The following is a 22,687-nucleotide window of genomic DNA, read 5'->3' as shown; positions in this document are numbered from 1 at the left end:
TTTTGCTGAATGTAAAGAATGAATGCATAAGGAAAAATATTGCAGCGTTTAAACTACTGAGAATATTCTACACATATATAGGTCACACAGGTTTTTTAAAGAAGTTCATGGCCAGAGGAACATCTCATTCAGGAACCTGCTTGCTTTTCCAGTTTTCCTTCACCTCTGGCCAGATAAAGGTCTTTCCTTTAGTCCACACTGGATAATTGCATATAATTGGATTTAGTAGTTTTGTGACATTGTGGTCAGATTGTCATCCTTGTCTGATAGAGAGAGCATGTGTTTTGCATTTTGTGAGAGTTTATGTTGTGATCATCAGTGAGTTTGGGTCAAGCTTTTGAGGGACAGCATGATCCAAACAAGCCATGACCTCTAGTGACCTAATGTCAGGTATTCATCAGTGGCTTTTAGGTTGTCCTACCACAGCAATGTGCACTGCCCTGACTATTTAACATATGCTAATGTTATTGCTTGTGGCTCTCATACATTCCTTTTTTTATACTGCCACAAAGGCTTTTAATAAATGGTAGCCTGCAGGGAATTCTAGTTCTTTGTGCCTCAAGCTGGCACATTAGCATTCGCAGAGAATACTTGGATTAGAAGTAATCCTTGGGAAGCTTGTTCTTTCTGATTTTCACAATATCTTTAGTGCTAACCAGACCAGCTTTGGTGTTTTTTACCACTACGCAGGAGTTCCGTGTCAAAGAATAGATCTGTGACAACTTTTTTAACCTAGGTATAGCCCTGTGTTTTACCTTTCGGTTTCAGTCACAGTGACTCACATTTGCTGTGCTGGCTTTCTTTTTATCTTCAAATAAAGTTTTAGTTGGCTAGCCTGCTTTGGGAGAATGCAAACTGGAATTTTGTTTTCAGAAAATGGCGATGATTTCCTTTTAAACAAGGCTTTTGACCCTTTATGGCATGCTGTTGCCTTACGGCAGCAAACCAATTTTTTTCAGTATTAGACTGCCACTTAACATTTTTATTTATTTATTTAAAATTAATAACACACAACATGACACTGTTAATTAAAATGACGAGTAGATGGATGTCTGAATCTCTTCATGAACCGGCATGGGATGGGATGCTAGCACCTGCAAAGACTAATATCATTTTTATTCATATTTAAATTGAAATAACTGCATTAAACATATGTCAGACTGACAGAAATATATAGGCCTGCAACTGCGCATACTGACTAATCCATTCATGAATACACATTTAATTGGCTGTTGGATAAAATCCTTATATGAAAATGAACTTGATGTTTGTATAATGAATAGATAAACTGGTAGTTTCCCCCTTAATCTGCTACATGATATAAAAAACTAAACAAAACTGGGATCAAATATGTTTTATCTTAAAAATAAAATAGGGGGCTAACATTTTCCTTCTGTACTGCCATATCTGCAATCCTCAATTTGTTAACTAGTGACCCCTGTGCCACTGCAAACGGGAATATTTAGGTTCTCTCTCTTTCATTTGCTTTCTGAGCTTCTTATCCAGTTTCATTTGGCCCACTGGGGATGAGTGGATCAAGGATAGACTGGTATTGAGCCACTGAGACACTGTTAGGAGCAGTTGGCATCACGAGGATAAGAGCCCACAAGTGCCAAGTAAATGGTGACTCAGGCAACACCAAACCCCTCTGATCTACTGCCAGATCCATCTATGGAGGTGGAGGTAGCGGACACAGATAGTAGGACACAGCAGGGTGGGATCACAAATCAGTGAGGTCAGGCTGCCCATTTTCCAAATCTAAGTGAAAATATTGCTTTATGTTTGGAAACCTTTTCTTTGTGCTTCCTTTTCCACATTCTCTTCCTAGGAAAAAATAGCTCAGAGAACAGATTGAGTGGTTTTCTTAAAGAGCTGTTGTGGGGCTTGAAACAGCATGGTGGATCCAAGGATGAATTCGTGACAGATGGGATCAGTGGAGCCTAGCATAACAGCCTGATCTGATTAAGCAATCCTACATTTTTAGAGTGCCGGCCAAAATGATGGTGGTCTTGGTTGTGGTTTTGGCAGGAGCAGTGATGACAATATTTACACTGATTCCTAGGGGTATTGGCAAAAAGGTACATTTTACACACACACATCTTGTATCTCTTGTACCTGAGGTCTCAAGAAAGTTGGAAGTAGTTGGGATTATAGACTGCTTCATTGTGTTTGTCTTGTAATTTACATTATTTAAATGAGCAGAGATCATTTGGAAGAGCTGAACATGCTTTATTGAGACAGAGAAATGAATCAATGCATTTGGCAATTACATTCCGATGACCCATCATGGCGGAACAGAATTCCAGTGGTGACAGGATTTAGGACAGGGCATCCCAGAGTCTAGATGCTGGTAGCGGTGAAGATGAAGATTAAGACTAAAGTGGATCTCCGAGTCACTTGGGTGAGGTAGAGGTGGGGAGGAAGTTGGTTGTAGGAATGAGCGTCTGAAACGGAGAATGACAGAGAGCACAAAATAAAACCATTCAGAGTGGTGGCTGATTGGCTTAAAAAGGCAGGCAAGAAGATAATTGGACTAGAATAATGATGTAAGCATTGAGGTTGACAGCATGGGAAAGTGGTGGTGATGTAACAAACAGACTGCCAGCCAAACACCCTGCTTCTGTTTTATTTTACATATCTAGCTGATATATTTATATCAGTGAAACTGACATAAATGTGCTTCGGATAAATTAGCATAAAGTATCAGATTGGACACACCTATTTGTTCATATAGATTTACCGATGCTGTTTTTACCGACTGGGATAATACTAAACACATTAAACTTGCACATTTTTAACCATCTCGATTAGGTAATTCCAGTTACACCTGGGTCAAGTCAGTAGTCTACTGGTAAAATTTCTAGTCTTCTCAATATTTTTGAGACAGTTAACTGTAATGTACCAAGGTTGGTGCACAGAAACAACTCAGCTACTTGAACAAGGCTTGCTGCCACTACCAGCGTCTAAACTCCAGAGTGCAATATTTTGACAAGAGCAACTGAACTCTCGCTGGATTTCTAAGACATAACACAACATTCTGGACCAGATATTAGTCCAATACTGACCCTAAAAGGTGGATTGGATATTGGTAACCTTTAGCCAATCTAAGGAGCTTTAAAAGAAAGCGACTGGACTTCATCTCTCACCCAAGAGGCTTCTTCAGTTCTAAAATCAAATGGTGGAGAGTTCCAGGTATTTAAGAGTTGTCCCTTAAGAGGGTCGTTGACCCACTATTAATCATGTGTCTCAAAACATGAGCCAAGGTGTGAAAAAAGGTGTGGGTCATTATCACCAATGGTTTTGGGTGAAACCACTCTGGGACCTTACCTCACCCTATTATATGACCTACCGAGATCACCCGATGCAAGGTGTAAGTCTGGGTTTGAGGTGCCTGGGAAGGGATCTCAAGACAGCATTGTAGGTGGAAGACAGTTGGTGTCATAAGCCACCCCCTCTGTTAAAAAATGGTCATTCACAGTGGAAATAGCTGCTTTCACTCTTCTTCCAAACCATCTGTCTTCTCTGTACAAAGTGTGAACATTGGCATCCGCGAAAGAGTGACCTTTGTCCTTTAGATGGAGATGTACAGCTGAGTCTTGTTCTGTTGAGGTGACTCTATTATGTTGTGCCATGTGTTCATGAACTGGCTCCAGTCCTGCACTGGAGCTGCAGCTGCACTGTACAGCATGCACTATGTTGTTTAGTTTGTGTTTGGGAGTTTCGTCCTTGGGACAAACCTGTTATTGTCTGAAGGTGCGGCTGGGTCTGAAGTGCCCTGGGATGCTACATAAGAGATGACAATGTTGTTCTGTTTGTAATTGAAGGGTGCTGATCACCCCAAGTTTGGTTGCAGAGGGTGGTGGGAGTCAAAGAGTAGGTACTGGTCTGTGTTTGCGGGCTTCCAGTAAACTTCAGTGTTGAGACTTCCATTGCACAGCGCAGTCCAGAAACAGAAAACTATTATCCTTTGTGTCTTCTGGTGAACTTTATGCTTCTTTCCACTGCACTGAGTTGACCAGGTGTCATCTACACATCTGTGCCTGTGGCTATGTGCTCTGCCTTTGAAAGAGCCAAGAGTTTTACTTTTCACTTCTTCCATTAAAGGTTGACTCCAATGTGTGACACTGAAGAGCCATAGCACATGCATGTTTTTATCTGTAGAAACCCTTGTACTTAAAATATGTGGTGGTAAGGCAGAGGTCTAACAGTGTGCAAATCTGACTTGGGATAAAGCTGGTCCGCTTGTGTAAAGAGTTGTCTTGCTGTAGTCGTTTTGTGTCTCTTCTGCCTCAGTTGTAGGTATACAAGTGAAAAGTGAGACTACATCTAAGGACCCTGTGGTTTAATCTGGACTTTCCTTTTCCTCGCTTACTCGTTTATTTCCACATAGTTTGTGTAGTCAGAGACACATAAGGTAGAAGCTAGAAGGAAGTTGGTCTGTGTAACAGTTGTTCAAAAACTTTTATTATACTTGCACAGTTAGAAATTATTTCACTCCAGCTGTCTCTTATCAACTCCACATGGAACATGTCTATGTGTGAGAAAAAAGAAGAAGCTGCCACAACAGTAAATGAGAGCAGTTGGAATCAGCCTGATTGCTCTCACTGAGCTGAAAAGAGACAAGAGCACAAAATTAGCCAAATAAAAGCAGTACATTTTTTCTAGTGATATTATTTTATCTATCCTGAGCTTGTGGTCATTTATTATCATTTATTTATATGTCATTTATTCCAATCATTCTGCAGTGGCACACTATCTTATCTGGATTGAGCTTATTCAGATTCTAATTTGTTCTTTAACAAGCGAGTGATTCAAAGTGATACCTTTTGGGTATGTGTGGCCAAGAAGGACAGAGAAGGATGGCACATGTAATGAACTGGCCTCCACGGTCATCTTATCTCATATCAGCTGTTTTGGCATCCATCAAATGCTTAGTATATCCAGAAACCCCTTAATGACTCATTCTAGCTGAGAATCGGATCAAACTGGTTGAGAAAGTCTGCAAAACTGTAACAAAACATAAGCTAATATTAAGAAATTAAAATGTAAATGTTTTAATACATTCTTGTTTACTTTAAGGATCAAAATGTGCTCATGTGTTCAGTGCTGTTTCTTTTATTTTTTCATTATGGAAATTTTTTGTAATCAATTGCGTTGGCTATAATTGTCCACTTTCATTGTACTCTGTTTCTTTCTGTCCTTTGTTACTTTATTCAACTCTTTCCCCAATTGCTTCAGTAGATAGTAAATGCAATTTATTATTTTTTGCTTATTGCAAGTACAATCCGATTTAGGCAATTAACGGGCACAATTTTGTGAATAGCATGCAGATTTTACTGCGCACTTAATTTAACTACAGAATTCTTAGTTATATAGCTTTTTCAAATGTATAAGCCCCCCTTAACTTGATATTTGACTGGGTAATGTAATAAAATACACATGGAGGAACTGAAAGATAAAAGCAGGGTAGAGGTAAAGTGCATGCTACAGTGTTAAGGCCAAATTAGCAAAAGAAGAGGAGATCAAGTAAGTTTGGGAACATAAAGGAAACAGAGGAGTGCGAAGCAGAATGAGAATACACAAACGTGGCCATCATCATGTCAAGATACGAGTCTGTTGCTATGCCAACAACGGTCAGCTTGCTACAGCATCTCATGCATTTGCCCACACAAAGCCTAAAAAGTGATAAATGACTTTAAAGAGAACCAGACTTTGGAAGAAAATTAAATCTATGTTATTAAGGGGAAAGTAATTGTTGGTGTCTTTTTTTCTTCTTCTTTCACCTCAACATTATGGCTGCAGTACCTCTATATAGTTCAGGGAAATATACAGTACAGTAGTTGACAGCTCAAGGCGGAACACATCAGTAAAGGACAAATTATTAATAAAGGCAATACTGGACTCTCCAAGCAGGCGGAAATATGGATTCTGTTTAAATTCATAAGTAGAAGAAGTCTCACCTTGCTCCACTGGTCACATTTCTGAGAAAGTCTTTCTATTAAACCCTGTTGTATTAACATTAACTGATACCCAATTACAGATACATGTGAGGCTTTTTGTTTTTGTTTGTTTTTATTTATTTATTTGTTTTAAGTTTTGTGTCCATCATACGTGAAACCCCATTCCAAACAGAACAAGGCTATTTCACACCACAGCGGCACCAGACATCTCCTACATTGTGTTTAACATTGTTGAAATATTTGTTTACAAGGTTCAGTGCCATTTAATTTTCTTGTGATCAGCTCACTCTCTTCTCTCTCCCTCCCTTCAGCTCCTTCTGGTTGCTCAAACTCAGGAGCTCTTTTGTTTGAATATGCAGAGGACTTCTGTCTCACTGTTATTTGTTCAGTTTGCCTAATTAGACTTTGGCAACATGAAAGCAAGCAGCAGGGCTTTTTGCTCAGCTGCTGAAACTAAACAAGATACTGTTGTATCTCAATGAAAAGGCAACTTTGGATTTGTTGTTACCTTCATTTAGGCATTTTAAGATATAACACTGGAATTAGGGCTGTGCAATATGACCAAAATCTCATATCCCGATATAAGACATCTATCGTCCGATAACGATATAAATCACAAAAATGTAACATTTTCTGTAAATTCTGTGAATCTCGGGCAGCTCGACTTGTGGGAAGCGTTTCCAGCTGCGCGTCATGTAGCTGGAGTCGAGTGTTTTAACAGATGCATGAAACTATACATTTTTAAACATAAGTTGTAACGGCCGCCGTTTTCTTTGCGAGCATTTATTACGCGGCGTGCTGCGGGGAAAAGCCTGTTCTAACGTTTGAGTCTAAGGTTTATTTTTTAGCACCTGACGGCTCTTTTTTACTTCTCATCCGTAAATAATCTGCTCTTTCACGTGATTCAGTTTATTTTGAAAAGTCTCAACAGGCTCTTGAGTTTTATTGTGAAAGGTTTATGTGGAACACAAACAAGCGGACACGCGGTGGTGTTACCGTCGTTGTTGCTAACCACAACGCATAAAAACAGGCGCTTGTCCGTCCGTAGTGTGGTTATATAAAATATAAGAGAAAGAGAGAACTTTAAGAAATTAATATAGCCACTACAGTGACCATCAAAACGATGAAAAAATATTGCCGTAAACAGTTTATTTTGCAACACCACGAAACAAACGATAGCGTAAAATGAAACGATAGACGTTTTTATATCGTCATCCAATATATATTGTTATATCGAACAGTCCTAACTGGAATCACAATATGGGGAAAAAAATTAAAAATTTTCTTTTTCTTGCACATGTTTTATGGTATTTTTCAGATTTCTTCTTTCTAATATTTGATATTTCCTGTGTATTGAGCTAACAAAAAGTTTTTGTTCAAGGTGTTTTTAAGGATGCGTTGAAGTCTTCAATTTTAGGACAGTAGCCAGTGTAAAGGCACATTTTTAAAAAATAATTAACCAACAATCTACTGTAAACTGTTATAAGGCATAGAGATTCTGAGATTTAGACTAATTATTAGAATAAACTATTTAACACTCTTTGAATAATTCGGCTTGCTAAAAAGACTGTTTAAGTACCTTTTCATTTACCATTGTGAGACAAAGAAACACATCACTATCCTGTAGTGAGTAGGGAGGATAGGCCATTTGGGACTTTCCAATTTCAGTTAAATCAAGATGCTTATCGTTTCCCACAAAGAGAATTCCAGCCTTACAAAATAGGCGCATGAATAATGAATACATTTGTTACAAAAATTTCCATGAATTTTGAGATAATTACGCTCGCGCAAATGACTGAACTTCCAGGAGCACTACAGATTTGGTGGTCTAATAGTGTTTACCCGACCCAGTGAGTGAAGTTAGTGTGTTGTCTCAGTTGGAAGACATTAATTTTCCATTATGGGTTGTTGTTGTAGTTACCTGCTGAGACCCACCCCCTGACACAAGACAGGAAGTCGCTCTGACAAAAACTCACGGGCAGCTACATATTCAGGCAAAACTCATTATAACAGTTTTTTTTCCATTTCCCTAACACAAATCTACACAACACAGTGAGGGGCTGTTAGTGAAGAGAAACAGGATTGAGCTTCTAAACAGAGCCTGAAGGGAGAACATTGTCAAAATGAAACATTAAACATCAACAAATGCTCAAGGCAAGGTGTTATTTTGCACTAACGTCCCTGTAGATCACTTTGCTTCTGACTTGAGCTTCTATAGCTCAGAGGTCCAGGAGATTTTCGTCTTGTTTTTACTGTGTGTCACTAATGTTGGATTGCTTTGCAGTAGAAATGGGACTGATATTAACAATCTCTATGAGAAACAACTTCATATACTTTTTTTTATAGATTATACTTATACTATCTATTACTGACTGATAATAATGTATATTCTTTTATATCCTTGTCTGATGATGAAGGTGTCTTTTACTTTTAGAGGATTCTAATTGTTGTGCTATTAGCTTTTGGTAATCTTCATGTGTGTGTTAGGGTTGGGTTTTGGGCTTTTAAGAAAGGTGCTGTGGTTCCATGGCTATAATCTTCCACTTAAGGACTGGCTTCCTGCCTTCCTTTCAATACTTCTTGGCTGCTTGTTTCCCTGTCACATCTGATGTTGTAATTATAGCTTCCAAAATCCTGTGAGGAAAAGAAATGTTCAGGACAGCATGCATTTTGTGGTCCACTCTCCACTTTCAGCTTCTCTAATGTGTAGAGTCCATAAGTGGCAATCAGAGGACACTTATTCATTCTATGAATAAGTCATTCTATGATGCTGGCTGTTTAAAAAGAGGATGGATGGACTGGAGAAATGGTGTAAGGAACATCTGCAGAGTGAAAGAGGAAGGGTATATAGAAGTTTTGAGATATCCATGGGGGGCTGGTGTTGAGTTTTGACCTCAGGAGACCTTATCTAGGACATAAGGATAGTATGTTTGCTGTATGGCGTTATATCGGTGATGGTACAGCTACTTCTTTCAAATAAAGGCAGTGGGATTTCATATAAGAGCTGCTGAAATACTGAAGCGCCTCTGACCTTGCACTGTATGATTAGGCATAAGTGAAGAAATCACCAACATCCCTTCTGTATGCTAGTTTTGATGGCTATAACATGAAATTAGTTATGAAGTTCTCCAGCTTGACATATGGAGCTCCAATTTATTTATGAACTGTTTAATTAAGGCAGATCAGTGACTGTAAGATCGTTACCCCTCACCGATCTCCAAGATGCTCTGATATATTCTATGACATAGTTGTGTTTTAATGAACAAGAAGTGGGAGTCAAAATGATTTACCGTGTCACGGAGCTGATTAGGAGATCTTGGGGAGCACGATATCTTGAGATGAAATATTTTCCATTGTGATCCTTCATTATCTTCCCACACCCAGAGTAAACTGTTAATAAGACAATAAACAACGCTCAATGTATTTGTAATATGTGTAGGCCTATGCTGAATAAAAATACACGTATTGCACTGGTAGGTTTTTAGTTATGAAAAGTTGACACCTATAAATGTTGGTTATTTGGCGGTGCGTGTTCACAACCCAAAGCAATAGGACTGCAATCAAATCATATTGTTTTACTTTACCTGTCATGGTGGTCTTGTGTATATTGTGTATCTGCAACCTTGGCATTTGCAGTCTTCATTAGTTATCGTGCCACTGCCTTATTGTAACTTTTATAGTAAATCAAGTTATTCAACAGGCTTCCAAATGACTTTGTGCATCGCTGCTGATAGCAGCTGCTGCTGTGGAAAGTGGAAACTGACCATAAAGATTTGATGCTTCACTCGCTTAGTTAACTTCTTTGCCTGGGGTCAACAGTTTCCTGTGGTATTTCTACAATCAGATGTCTGCAGAGACACACAGAAGAAATCTGTAAAATGCTGTAAAGAGTTTTTGTTGATAAAATTAAAATATATGAAATTTATGAGATGTCTACACATCAAAGCGCTTTAACTGCATGAAAAGTTCAATTTAATGCCATGTCTACTGTATCATATAATCATTAAGTGAGTCACAGCCACAGCCAGATAGTAGTGCAGTAAAGATAACAACAACAGACCACCTTTATTTGTCACATACACAATAGCGTACAACATATAGTGAACTGCTTGTGTCCAAGCTGCAGACATAACCGCACCAGGGCTTGGTTTTAACATGGGGGGGTTCACTAGAATCCATACAGAACACCGGGTGGCAATCAAACTCATTGAGTTTTTCCTTTCCACTCACCTTTCTCACTCACTATGAGACTAATAGACCTCTCTGCATTGAATCATATCTTTTATTAACCTCTGTCTCTCTTCCACAGCATGTCTTTATCCTGTCTTCCTTCTCTCACCCCAACCGGTCACAGCAGATGGCCTGTTGGCCTCCCTGAGCCTGGTTCTGCCGGAGGTTTCTTCCTGTTAAAAGGGAGTTTTTCCTTCCCACTGTCGCCAAAGTGCTTGCTCATAGGGGGTCATATGATTGTTGGGTTTTTCTCTGTACCTATGAAGCGCCTTGAGGCGACTTTTGTTGTGATTTGGCGCTATATGAATAAAATTGAATTGAATTGAAACTCGTGACTCCTGCACCAAAGGTGTGTAGTCTTACCACTACACTATCTAGCTGCTCGAAAAGCAGGAGCAGCCAAGAGCTCCCACGGTCTCTTCTTCTCTTTCCAGTCAGTATTTGGTCATATAAACAGGTAGTTTCATCTTTAATAGATGAACAAAAAAAAGGTTTGGCCACCCCCGGAGTCAATGTCAAAAGTGGTACTGAGGTGTGAAGTCTACAGTATGTAATAAATTACCTCGACAAATCCCAAAGCCAAGTTAGAGCCTTATTTCCCCCTCTGTTTTTCACTTGTTTTGTATGTTTTGTTTTGAATGCTAGTAATTGTATCATGAGGGCTTACCAAAGGAAATGATTGGATTATGTTTGCTTGACTGCTTGACTGCTTATCAAACTCAGGAATGTAAAATACTCCATGCTCATGATTTCTACCCAGCCTTCTCAACAGTTCTTAAATTTATACAGTTGCTCTGATTAGACGAAAACACCATCCTATGCTACTTGCAAATACAATCTTGAAAACATCTGTTTAGAATCATTGGGTGATGTTGCTGGTCCAGAAAATACCTTTGACCTTTGAAGGTACACTAGCTTAATTTACGTACTAACAAAAGTTGAACCTATTGACCAGACTTTAATGAATCAAAGCTTTTCAGGTGTTCATGCAGCTATTTGATTAAGGGTCATTGCAAACTAGGGCTGTCACAAACGATTGTTTTGATAGTCGACTAGTCACCGATTATTTTTGCGATTAGTCGACTAATCAGATCATCATCCATTGGACGTAAAACGTACAGCTTATTGTACCAGCAGCATCTGCTCTTATATAACTATCATTAGCTTACAGCTTGAAGTGTTTAAGGTATGTGCTAACTAAAAATAAAGACAAGATGATAGTTTATTAAACTTTTAATAAAATTTGCAGATTGTCTCAGTGGAGTTTAATAAACTCAGCCATCTGCTTCTTGCTATCTAAAATACAGTATAACAGAATCTCACACTTCCGTTTAATTAGTTTTCTATTTGACGTTTATTCAGCTCTGCGAAAACTAACTTTAATTTCAGCCAAACCGATTTACTCAGGAACAAATAAAACACTAAAAAAAGCCAAACAATAATAGTTTTAAGTTATTTAACTGACTTATATATCATGTTTAACCTGAGTAGTGAAAGTCCGCGGGTTTTTTTTTTTTTTTTTGTTTTTTTTTTTTTTTTCCGCCTGTCCCATTTGGTTCTTTAGCCATCAGAATTGTTGTCTGAAGACCAACAAGGATACCCAATGGATTTACTTTGCCAAATGGATCATCGTGGCATTGCCGTATTGGTCCATTTGGTCGATCTTTGTTTTTATTATTTATTATATTTTATTTACAGATGTTACAGACGGGACAGACATGAGTGAGAGATAGAAAAGGGAGAAAGAAAGAGGAAGGAAAGGAAAAACAGAAGGGGAGAGGGACAGTGAGAAAGGGGGGGAGAAAAAAATTAAAAATCTCCTGGATCACCTGTTGAGAGAAGAATAGAAAAAAGAAACAAAGCAACATACTAAACACAATACCATCGCATTAATCTAGCTAAGTTTAAACAGCAGTAAATACTAAATATTCAATGTTGTTGTGCAGCACGCAGGACAGATGTGCTTCGAGGTAGCAGCCAAGAAAGGTGTAATTTGGGTCTACGAGCAGTGAACACCCGTGTGCATACCTGTGTGGATCAGCGCGCTTGTATTCCAAAGGTTTCTCCATGTAACGATCTGCTAGGGAGTGTGGGGGGGCCACAGTCCGCGGGGGGTTTGAAAATGATTTGCCGGGAGTCCGCAGTTCTCGCCGGCTCAAGTGACCATTGAACCCCCCGGCTAGCTATCGAGCTGGTGGGTAACAGATGTCTCCGAAAACATCGGAGCACTTTTGCAAATATGTGGTGTCTTGATAAACCGAGCAGATATTTGAAGTTTACACAGTTTATTTTGTGACCCAGTAAGATTAAAACTAAGTAGCTGCCGCCATTGTTGGAAACTGGTATTGGCTGGGCCGCGCTATGAATCCTGGGATAGGTTGGGCCATGCTGGGGAAATGAAGGACGACTGCATTTGGAGGCGTCTTCGAATTTGGAAAGCCTTCGTCACGTCGCTGTAACGTAATCGGCCTACAAATGCAGCCTCCGAAGGATGCGGCCTGAATTTGGACACAGCTACGATACTGGAGTTACTTCTTCTTCTTCGGGGTTTAACAGCAGCTGGCATCCTTGTACATGCAGTGCTGCCATCTTCTGCTTCAGTCCGTTATTACACTCCTAAATCCTACTACTTATTCCTGCGTCTTTCAGGATCTTGCAAGGCTTTAAACGACGCTTCGACTATTACATTTGTCGTCAACGATTTTGATAGTCAACGTAATCATGACTAGTCGACTAATCATGGCAGCTCTATTGCAAACATTAGGGAAATACACAAGGATCCCTCTCAGCATGCCTTGCCATCTCTTTTTCCACATCGAGCCAAATTTGTCTGATGTGGTCTCAAAGCAACCTAATGTTAAAAAACATACCTTTAACATATGTTTCTTCCTATTTGAAATAGGGCATTGAAAGAAATCAAAGCAGGACTCTAGAGGTGTTCTTCGCCCCTTAGCTCTTACTATCTCCATCTTTCTCTCATAGAATAGATATCCATGATTAATTATTAAAACACTTTAAATCAGCCACAGTTTAATATTACTTTAGCTGCTCTAAGATACTGCATTATACATCTGACTACTGGGAGGAATATTGTTCACGTTCAATCAGAACCATTTTCCAACATCTTTCAGCAGATGTTTTTACAAATTGCCCTAGTTTGTTTCTGAGTACTCCAGAGCCATGCCTGCACTTTTCAGAGATATAAAGTAATAATCATACTGTGAAACTTTATCTTAGCCCAGGTCTAGTAAAAGCCATTGATTTGTGGACATGTCAAATGTTTTGGATAGTGTGCACTTTTATATCGTGTGCCAAGGGTGCACTAAGCAATAAGCTGCATATAAAATAATTTATTGTTTTCATTTTATATTTCAATACGTTTATACACTTTGGCTGTTTGGTTTTCGGTAATGCTTACTGAAGTCACTAATGTTATCACAGGCAGTGTCCTTGAAAATATAAAGAATACTTAACTGCTGTTTACTACTACCTTGGGATCAGCAGGTAAAGAAAAGGGGTTGTGTCAGTACGGCGTGTGCTTCCAGGAAGCACATAAACTGTGGTGTCGGTAGGTGAGTGACAGTCCTCAGTGGAGGATGCTGTTTAGCATGCAATTCAAACACCACAGAGGTGGCTGGAAAGTGAACACTTCTATCTGATGAGAGTATGGATCTCCATCTAATGAACAAGGAATAGTGTGAGGGAAGGAAATTGGTAGAAAAAAACAATGAGGATAACACAAATTTTTTTATCTACCCTCCAAATGTGGTTAATGTGTTAATGCTGGTGCCCTGAGATGATTGATGACTGATGACGGTTCGAATGTTTTCAGTTGCTCAAGAAAGGTCTGGACTGCAGGCAGGCTATGAAGTCATGTTGTTTTAATAGCTGCAGTGTGTGAATTTAGAATTGTCTTGCTGAAATATGCGTGTCCTTTCCCGGTGCTCCACTGCACTGCTGCTTTGCACATGTGCAAGCTGCCAATTCCATAGGCACTGATGCACCGCCATACCATCAGGATTCAGAACTGAGTGCTGATAACAAGCTGGGTGACCTCTCTCTTCCTGAGCATCCATATTTTCCAAAACGAATTTCAAATTTAATCCTTTTTAGATAACTGAACAGTTTTCTACTTTGCCTCAGTCCATTTTAAATGACCTTTGGCCCAAAGACAATACTACCATTTCTTCATTATTTTCATATATTTCCTCTTTTTCATATTTTTACATTCAGGAAAATTATTCTGAAATCGTCAAGATTTTGTAGATGCTGTTTTTTAATCTCTTTTTAAACTTAGTCATGTTACTGTCTAGTTGCTAGTTCACCTTAATAGTGGCACAATGTTCTCCAGCTTACTTTTCCAGCAACTTTTTGCCCAGTCCAAACTTTTTTGAGACATGTTGCTGCTGTCAAATTCAAAATCACCTAATATATTGCCTGAAACTTTGAACTCTCTCAATTTAAACACTTGATATTTTTTCACATTTTTTTGTTGTGACTAAACCACAAGTTTGTGAGATTTGGAAAACATTGCTTTCTGTTTTTATTGTTTACGTTACCGAGTGTCACACAGCTGATTAGGAGATTACATTCTGCTTACATTTTATTTGGGGTTATTTGTTCACATGGTTCAATTGCATTAAAGTTCCATTAAAGTCTTTATTTGTTTTTAACATGATCTTTGTCCAAATTGTGTGGTGTAGTGTATTGTAGTATAGAGTAGTGTAGTGTTGGTCAGACTCTGCATCATCCAGTCACCTTCAACTGCTGCAGCTTATTTTCTGGCCTTCACTCTCCCACAGTGCCAGATCTTACACTCTGCAACTACTGTCAGTTAGTCTTGTTGCAGCCCTTAGCAGCCCTGAGATTCTGCTAACCCTGTATAACCCTGCTTTTCCTCCTTCCAGTTCCACCTCCAGCCGCATCCTTGCCCCTCTGCCACTGGCTAGCATAGCTCTTTTAGCCTACCTTCCGCCATAACCAATAAATTGTCTTGCTGCAGCAAATCAGTCTTGGTCTCTGTTCTACATTTGGGCTGTTTTAGTTTGGTCCTGATAAGAGCAAAAAAATCACGAGGTAGAAGAGAGCAGGAGGTGACAGCAGCTGGCTCATGCAGGGCTCCGCATGGAGAAGGGGAATGAGAAGAGGTCAAAAAAACAACAAACGGGAACAAGAGCATTTGGGATAAGATGCAAACGTGACTCCTCCTAATGACAGAATTATTACCCTGCTCCATCTGCCATTCAATCAAAACCACCCAATCTCAGCCATTCTCCAAACTGCGCCCGTTCCGTTAGGCACTCCCATCTGTACTCACCAAAACTAAGGATGTAATCAAATGCTCAAGGATAAAAACTCGTAGTTTGGACTGAAATGTTGTCACGTTCACAGTGTGTGTGGAGCAATGCTGCTTTTGGCTGTGGTAAATTTGTTTTGTGCTTCAATATTAATGTGAGATGGAGTGTTTTTCTTGTGTCTGTTGTTTCTGGTTATCTTAAAGTGATCAGTAATTTATTTTTTCTGCCATGCTGCTGCCTCTCTTTCAACAACTTGCTAGTGAAAGTCATTAAAACCCCAGTTGGGATCTGGCATGTTGGGAGTCTGACATTGAAGACTTGTGCTGATTTAACATGATGTGTGTATGTGGCTTTTGTGTCCTTCAATTTGGAAGAAATCTTTTACGTTTTTCTATTTTACTTTTTAATACAATACCTTGGAATCACTGTGTCTTTTTGATTATCTTTTGGCTACATTTTGTTATCTGCACACCTGTCTCTTAATCTTTCATTCGCACAGGCTGTGAGGATGCCAATGACACCTTGTTTTCATTTTTTTTGTCTTTTTCTGTCTGTTTTACCTCTTCTTTGCCTTCTTTTGTGTTCCTTTTCCATAAAATTGTACCACTGCTTTTTGCTCGGCTAAGCTGGATGAGGTCGGGGTGGGAGGTGGGGGGATGTATTTGAATGATTTGGTATGCAGCGACAGCACCATTCTGTTTCATTGCAGGAGCCTTCGCCTTATCTCCTTAATGGATTATGAGCAAGGGAACAAAAACAGAAGGAGGCAGAGTGAGAATGATTGAACTCCCTGCAAAAGGCCGGCAGGAAACGGACTGAAGCCAGATAAATAAAACACTCTGCCTGTATATTTCTTCTTCCCCTGAATCACAGATGTTATTAAGAAAGAGGACAATAGGAACAGCTTGTAGTGAAGAGTCATTTGAGCTTCTGTAGGCTTTGCCTTCTGATTTGTCTGCCTGCTGGTTGGTAGTGTAGATGTGTTTGTGCATAGACTAACAGCTTGCCACTTTTGACTATAAACACTTTTATTTTTGTCCGGTTTGTCTTCAAGAAAAAGCAGAAACCAAATGTTTAGAAAACTTTAGCTGTCAAGCACTTCAGTTAGTCACTCTTTGTGCTTAAAATTGTTACACAGACAACATTTGCTGTTCGTGCAAGCTGTCTCGGCTGAGATTAGTTCTGCTTTAAAGGTTGTTGCTCTTATTTGGTACGGCTAGAGTTCTAAATCTGTGTTTTAGCACATTATTTATTTGGGAGGTTAGGTGAAAAATTGTACTGAGACTGAATGATTGCTATTTAAATGTATTCTGAATATGATCTGCAATAAGAGACACTTTTAGGAAATCATTCAAGAGAATGTGCAGAATACCAGCATGTCATAGAATCCATAGATTAGATCACTGCGGCTAACTGGGACTTGAACTTTGGTTTGTTTGCCAGATGCTGATATTAAAACCAGAAGTAATGTTTAACAGTTAAAGGCTGTTGCTCTGTGTTCCCTCGATCATAAATGGTTATTTATATTAATCTGTTTGCTGATAACACCAAAAGTCTTGTGCTTGAAGTGGTATTGATCACGAAAAGACAGGTTGAGATGAAATGATTCGACCTTCTGGGTCTTCTAGTTCAACAGACATAGTGCTGTTTGTATTCCGTGCAGCCTGGGGTTAAATCCAATTTGCTGTAGCTGTTTAGTGTATGTGGGAATAAACTCTGCTTGAGGCCATAGCGCTTCAGTCTTTTCAGTTTTATTTATCTGACTGACATGGTTTACTTCCAAGAATTCTATTGAAAAACTTGCTGCTCTATGTGTGCAGCTGATGACCACTGTCAGCTGATAGGAAGCTTACAACAGCTCTTTTCCTGTTTTTCCTTTTTTGTCACGCTTTTTCCCTTATAACCACCAGTACGTTAGCTTTCCCCAAACAGGAACTATATAGTAGCTAAAAAGAGTGAGGATGTTAAAATGTTTCAGTTGGTCACCATCTGTCCACCACTGTACAATTACTAATAATAATGCAGATACTTTATACTGTGTCCATATACATTTATATTTCTCCTCTATAGTCTTTATATCGCCTGCGAGGTTCGAGTCAATAACTAAAAAATGCAAGCAACTGCTTCCTGAATGACACTCTTGTGCTGTTCATAAACACCAACTCCATCCACAGAGTCTTTGACTCTAGCTGGCAGCGATATTTCTTGGTCTTCTCTGCAGCCTCGGTAAGGTTAGTGTACACATGAACTGCCTGCTGGAGGGTTCTGGTTAGAGAATTAGAAGAAGAACTACTGACATTAGCTGTAGTCCAAGATTATGGAGTTGGAGTACATCCTGCTGTGGAAGTAGAGTCTACGTATGGAAAAGTTTGAAGTTGTGAAAACCATGAATTGTAAAACTGCTTTTCCGTGTTTGTAACTTCATTTAGTTTAGGCAACAACCTTTGACAGGTGGACACTGTTCAGGTTGTTGCTTATTTTAAAGACAGCTGGAAGCACGTTGTTGTCTTTATATGGGGGCAGGTACTCTTTCTGGGATTGCATTCTCAACAGTTTTCTGTGTGTGTGTTCATGGCGTTGAATAATAATAGAGTATCTTGAACTGATCTCTGTGACTATGGCTTTTTGAAAGTTGCATAATGTAAGATTTATATTAGCTACTAGCACCAACAGGAGCTCATTGTCTCTGTTGAATCTATTGAAATGCGTGTTTGGCTAGACGTTTGCTTGGTAGCCTACAGCCAGCTTAATAACTGCTTGGAATGGTGTTCTGATAATATCTACCCACATTAGGGTGCAGAGAACGTTTGATCCTGTAGCATGTTTCCAGATTTATCTTTGACCTCCTCTGTGTGAACCTTGCAAAGCTCTTTGTGTGTGTGTGTGAGTGTGTGTCTGGTTTGAGTACAGTTGGATATGAGATACCAGGTTCAAGCCTTTTCTGCCAAACAGTTCTCTGTGTGTTCCATAAGTACTCCAAAGGAAAAAAAAGCATTTGTGAGAGCAATAGCCTTCGGGGGTTGCGCCAAATAAAAATGCTTTTTTTTCTAACCCCCCCACCCCCCCACACACCTCACTCAAGAAGTGTTTGCTCGTTTTCCGTTACTATTCGCTCTTTCTCTCTATCTTTCTCTCTCTTTCTCGTTTTTTACCTTTGATTTGAACTCTGACATCCAAGTCTGCCCCAGGATGTCTGTCACAAACTGCAGTCCAACGTTGTGACAATGCTTTTTTTCTTCCCGTGCCTTTTATGACCTTCTTTTCTTCCTCTTTCTGTTCTTTTTTTCTGTTTTTTCCCTTTCAAGGTCTGGCGCACCTGACGTTAAACGACCAAGGTATGGGTTCATTCCTTTTTTATTTTGGTTCTGTTTTTAGAGGAACTGACTCAGCCCTCTTTGCCCCAAAACTACTGCTTTCTCTCACAGTTTCCTCCTCTGCTTTTTACCTTCCCTCTGTGCCATATCCCACCATTTCCCCCCAAATCCTCCTCTTTGGCTTTTAATCTTTTGCATCATTCTCCCCTGTTGCTGCCCCTTCTTTGTCACATTTTACTTTTTCTTTTTTGACTTTTGGTTATGCCTCCTGCTTCTCCTTCCTCTCCCTGCTGCCATATCTTTGTGCTTTTTTGTGACCGCCACCAATACGTGTCCCACCCTTTGTCCTGTCCTATGGCTCACGTCCTGGACCTTCACCTCTGACCACCTTTGACCCCGACGACCTGACCCCGGGGCTGAAGGTAACACTTTTCTGCTATCCCTTTTCTTTGGGTTTAAACAAGAATAATTTAACAAAACAAAAGGAAGAAAAAAATCCTGCTGATTCTATTGGAAATGTGTTTGTTGGTCAAAATTACAACAGCAAAATGTGTCCACACTCTCATTCACTAACACTTCAAGGTGAAAGTGTTGTCGAATGTGCAGAGTTTCTCTTCACCACTCTGCTGACATTCCCATTGTTTGGCACTCAGATGTTTTAAAGGGCAAACAGTTCAAGTTCTGATGATTCTTGAATTGTCATTGTTATTCTGTTTTGAGACAATGTGTTTTGACACTGCTATGAACACTGGATGTTATTGATGTTATTGACTGCAATGTATACACTGACCTGCATATGTCACACACCAGCTGTTTAACCTCTGCACACCACACTTTTCTCCCTCAGTGTCTGCAAATTTTCCAGAAAGGTGTTTAATTCATGATCAAAGGTTAAATCTGAATATTTGATTGCAATTTGTGCCGCCAACATCCCTTTTAAACTACACTTAGCGGATGTTCATTAGTTCCTCAATTGTATTCATCTGACCTCCAATCTTCATAAAAAAAAAAGTGTTAAGCAAAGCCATTAAAGCAAAAAATGATCAAGTGCAATGCATGTTCTGACCATTTCTGGGGGTGGAGACGTTGCTTTCTTCTATCGTGGAAGTCCATGTTTCAAGCAGGCTTGAACTCCTTCCCTTTCTTTTTACTGTTTAATCTTACTGTCCTGTATTGATACAGAACAAATGAGAGACATGATCAAGGTTATTAAAAATGTCAAATAGGCTTTAGATTTCATCTTACCTAATATAACGTTGTTTGATGATTTGAACCAAAGTCATAGCATTCATCATTTCTGGATTTTTGCTTCACAAAGCTGAGATTAGGCCTTATATAATAATGATGTGAAAAGATTGCATAACTGTACCAGCTGTATTAAAGATTGATGCTGAAAATCAAAACACACTTTAAACAGACATTTAGTTTGCATTAGATGTGCACAGATTGATTCACTATGGAGGGCAAAAGACATGCTTTTTTTGATCACTGCTCATCATCAATCAGAAGAAGTGAATCTGCTTGTTATTCAACCCATGTGTTTCCTTTTTCATGTGCCAATTCTGACAAAACGTAAAAAAACAAAACAAAACAAAGAACTCCATTCCGTTGCTCTGCCATCTCTACATGCTGCTTCTATTTCTGCAGACCTTGCATCTCCAAAGTGTCAATAAATGTTTTGAATGGAATTATTCCTCATCTTAACTTAACTGCACAGTAAATATGTGGTGGTGTTTCACATTACAATGTTAAATGAACCGTGTTAACCCCACAAGACCACCCAGTAATACATTGTGCCTTATTTAGTAACAGGGACATACTTTTGAAGAGATATACTGGGCCAAAGTTTGTGGATTGGGAACTACAGAGCAATGGAGATGCAAGGATATTGTTGGTGACAACATGCATACTTTGTGCTGACATGGCCCTGTTTGTTAACTAAAAGGGATGCACCAATGAACCAGTGTTCTGATTAGATGCACATACCTTTTCTTAAGGTATCTTCCAGTACTCAGAGCCAAGTGTGAAGTTTGAGGCAACAGTGCTAACCAGTGCACCATTGTTCCATAGAATTTGAAGGATTATAATGATTACTCAGACACATGTGGTAGATTCTATAACAAGCAAACATCAGGGCTAAAAAATGCACAAAAACCCGTTTCTACTTAATTCTGTGTTAATAACTATAACTGATTATTAATCAAATTGATTGTAATATTATCTACAATTGATAATGAAGAACCATAAAAAGTGTAGTATGTGTAGTATCTGATGTTATGTTACTGTTACTTCACCCTTAAAATACATGAATGATGGTCTAACTCACACAAGATTTATTGATAACCAAATACTCCACTGTGTCTCCTTAAATAGATTAAGATCATCCTGTGAAAGACAACAAAACCTTTGGAAAACAATCAAACAAAAAAAATCATACTTTAGGATCTTACTTTGTGGAAGTCGAGTCTTAGTTATGTCAAGAAACAACTGCTCTGAAAATAAATTGATGTTTACATTAATATTTGTATTCTACTTTCAGTAATTCTTTAACCCTTTACAGCCGATCGGAGCGGGCACGCTCTGTTTTGCGTAACTATTTTTAAATCCCGGTAACTCTGCAACCACATAAGCTAGCGCAATCATTTTTTTTGCATATGAAACTGGAGGAGTTGTACTTACATCTTATGCCATCAGCTTGTCCTAGGTCACAGTTTCCTTCCACATATATATTTGCAAAAACTGCATAAAAATCACTTGCAGCAACAAAAACATGATATTCCAGAAACACGCTTCGCCGATCCGATCAGCTGTTTGTAACACTTCCTACGTCCATCAGCGCGAACTATCACATGACCGCATGACCTGCCCGAAACCGGAAGTGACGTCATTTTGCGGAAATGTAGTTTTTTACGATCGGGGCCTTATGAGCCTATACTTGTGTTTTAAAAAGTTATGTTTCACTTCATGACTTTCTGTGTCGTTTCTGGGATGCTTAGGACTCATATTGCACTGCTGGAAATAGTTTATTTTGATGCATATGCTGTTATTTTGCAAATTTGCACTATAATATTTATTTTCGTTTTTCCTGCAGTATATAAAAATTGGTGTATTTCAAAAATAAAACTATGAAGACACTCAAAATAAATTTCCTGTGGTGGGAAACTAGTTTGTGCAACTTTTTTGTATTTATAGTTTTGAGGGATGAGCCTCTTAAATTTCTCTAACTAGAAATATATGTTAAAAAAACAAAAACGATTTTCAATTTTTTTGTAGTTTATTGCACTTTTTTGCAATTTATGTAATTACTATGCACCTAATGCATGCATATTATTAAAGTTTGGGCTATAATGGTTGTATTGATGTATAGCAACTTGAAATGCTCCCAAAAATGGCTCCACAGGATGTAAAAATATAATATAAGCTCTGGTGGACTTGGTTCTATGGTAGGTCTTAAAGGGTTAATTAACAAATTAATAACAACAACAAACTTTGGTTGAGTGCTACCAGTAAATGCATTCAACATAACAGGCAATAATAAAGCAATCTGAGTAATGTAGAAATCCCCTTAATCACATGTGAAATGCAGATTTAGCCCAGCAAATTTAGACTTAAATGTAATTCCTACAGAATAAACTTAAAAAGACTGACTTGCTTCTCGTTTACAAGAATAATCAACCACAGAATGCTAAACACATCTTAAGCTAGAAAGACCTGCTGTGTATTTGGTCTGAAACAGCAAATCTACTCCTTTATGCATGCTCACTTAAATGACAGAAAGTCCACAAGTGTTCACAATGAAGTGAAATAATAACCGACCTTGCTCTCCCGTGTGCCACGTGCTAATGAGATCCAAAAAATAAATGTTCACTCTTTTGGAAGAAGCTTT

General features: G+C 38.9%; 1 protein-coding gene across 12 annotated transcripts in view; it reads left to right on the top strand.

The window, feature by feature from the left end:
* Nucleotides 1–22,687, top strand: part of nrxn2b (neurexin 2b) — a 682,163-nt gene that overhangs the window by 161,533 nt on the left and 497,943 nt on the right. For 10 of the 12 annotated variants that reach the window (XM_040040736.1, XM_040040734.1, XM_040040735.1 and 7 more), the window contains exon 4: nt 18,793–18,822. The exons of the other annotated variants lie outside the window; for them this stretch is intronic. In XM_040040736.1, the coding sequence (XP_039896670.1) occupies nt 18,793–18,822 (30 nt within the window). The remainder of the gene's footprint in view (nt 1–18,792; nt 18,823–22,687) is intronic. 12 annotated transcript variants of the gene reach the window in all.

This window comes from Simochromis diagramma, unplaced genomic scaffold (genome assembly GCF_900408965.1).
Source record: "Simochromis diagramma unplaced genomic scaffold, fSimDia1.1 OVJJ01000317.1, whole genome shotgun sequence".
NCBI classification, from domain to species: domain Eukaryota; kingdom Metazoa; phylum Chordata; class Actinopteri; order Cichliformes; family Cichlidae; genus Simochromis; species Simochromis diagramma.
This window is presented reverse-complemented; position numbering and strand designations above follow the sequence as displayed.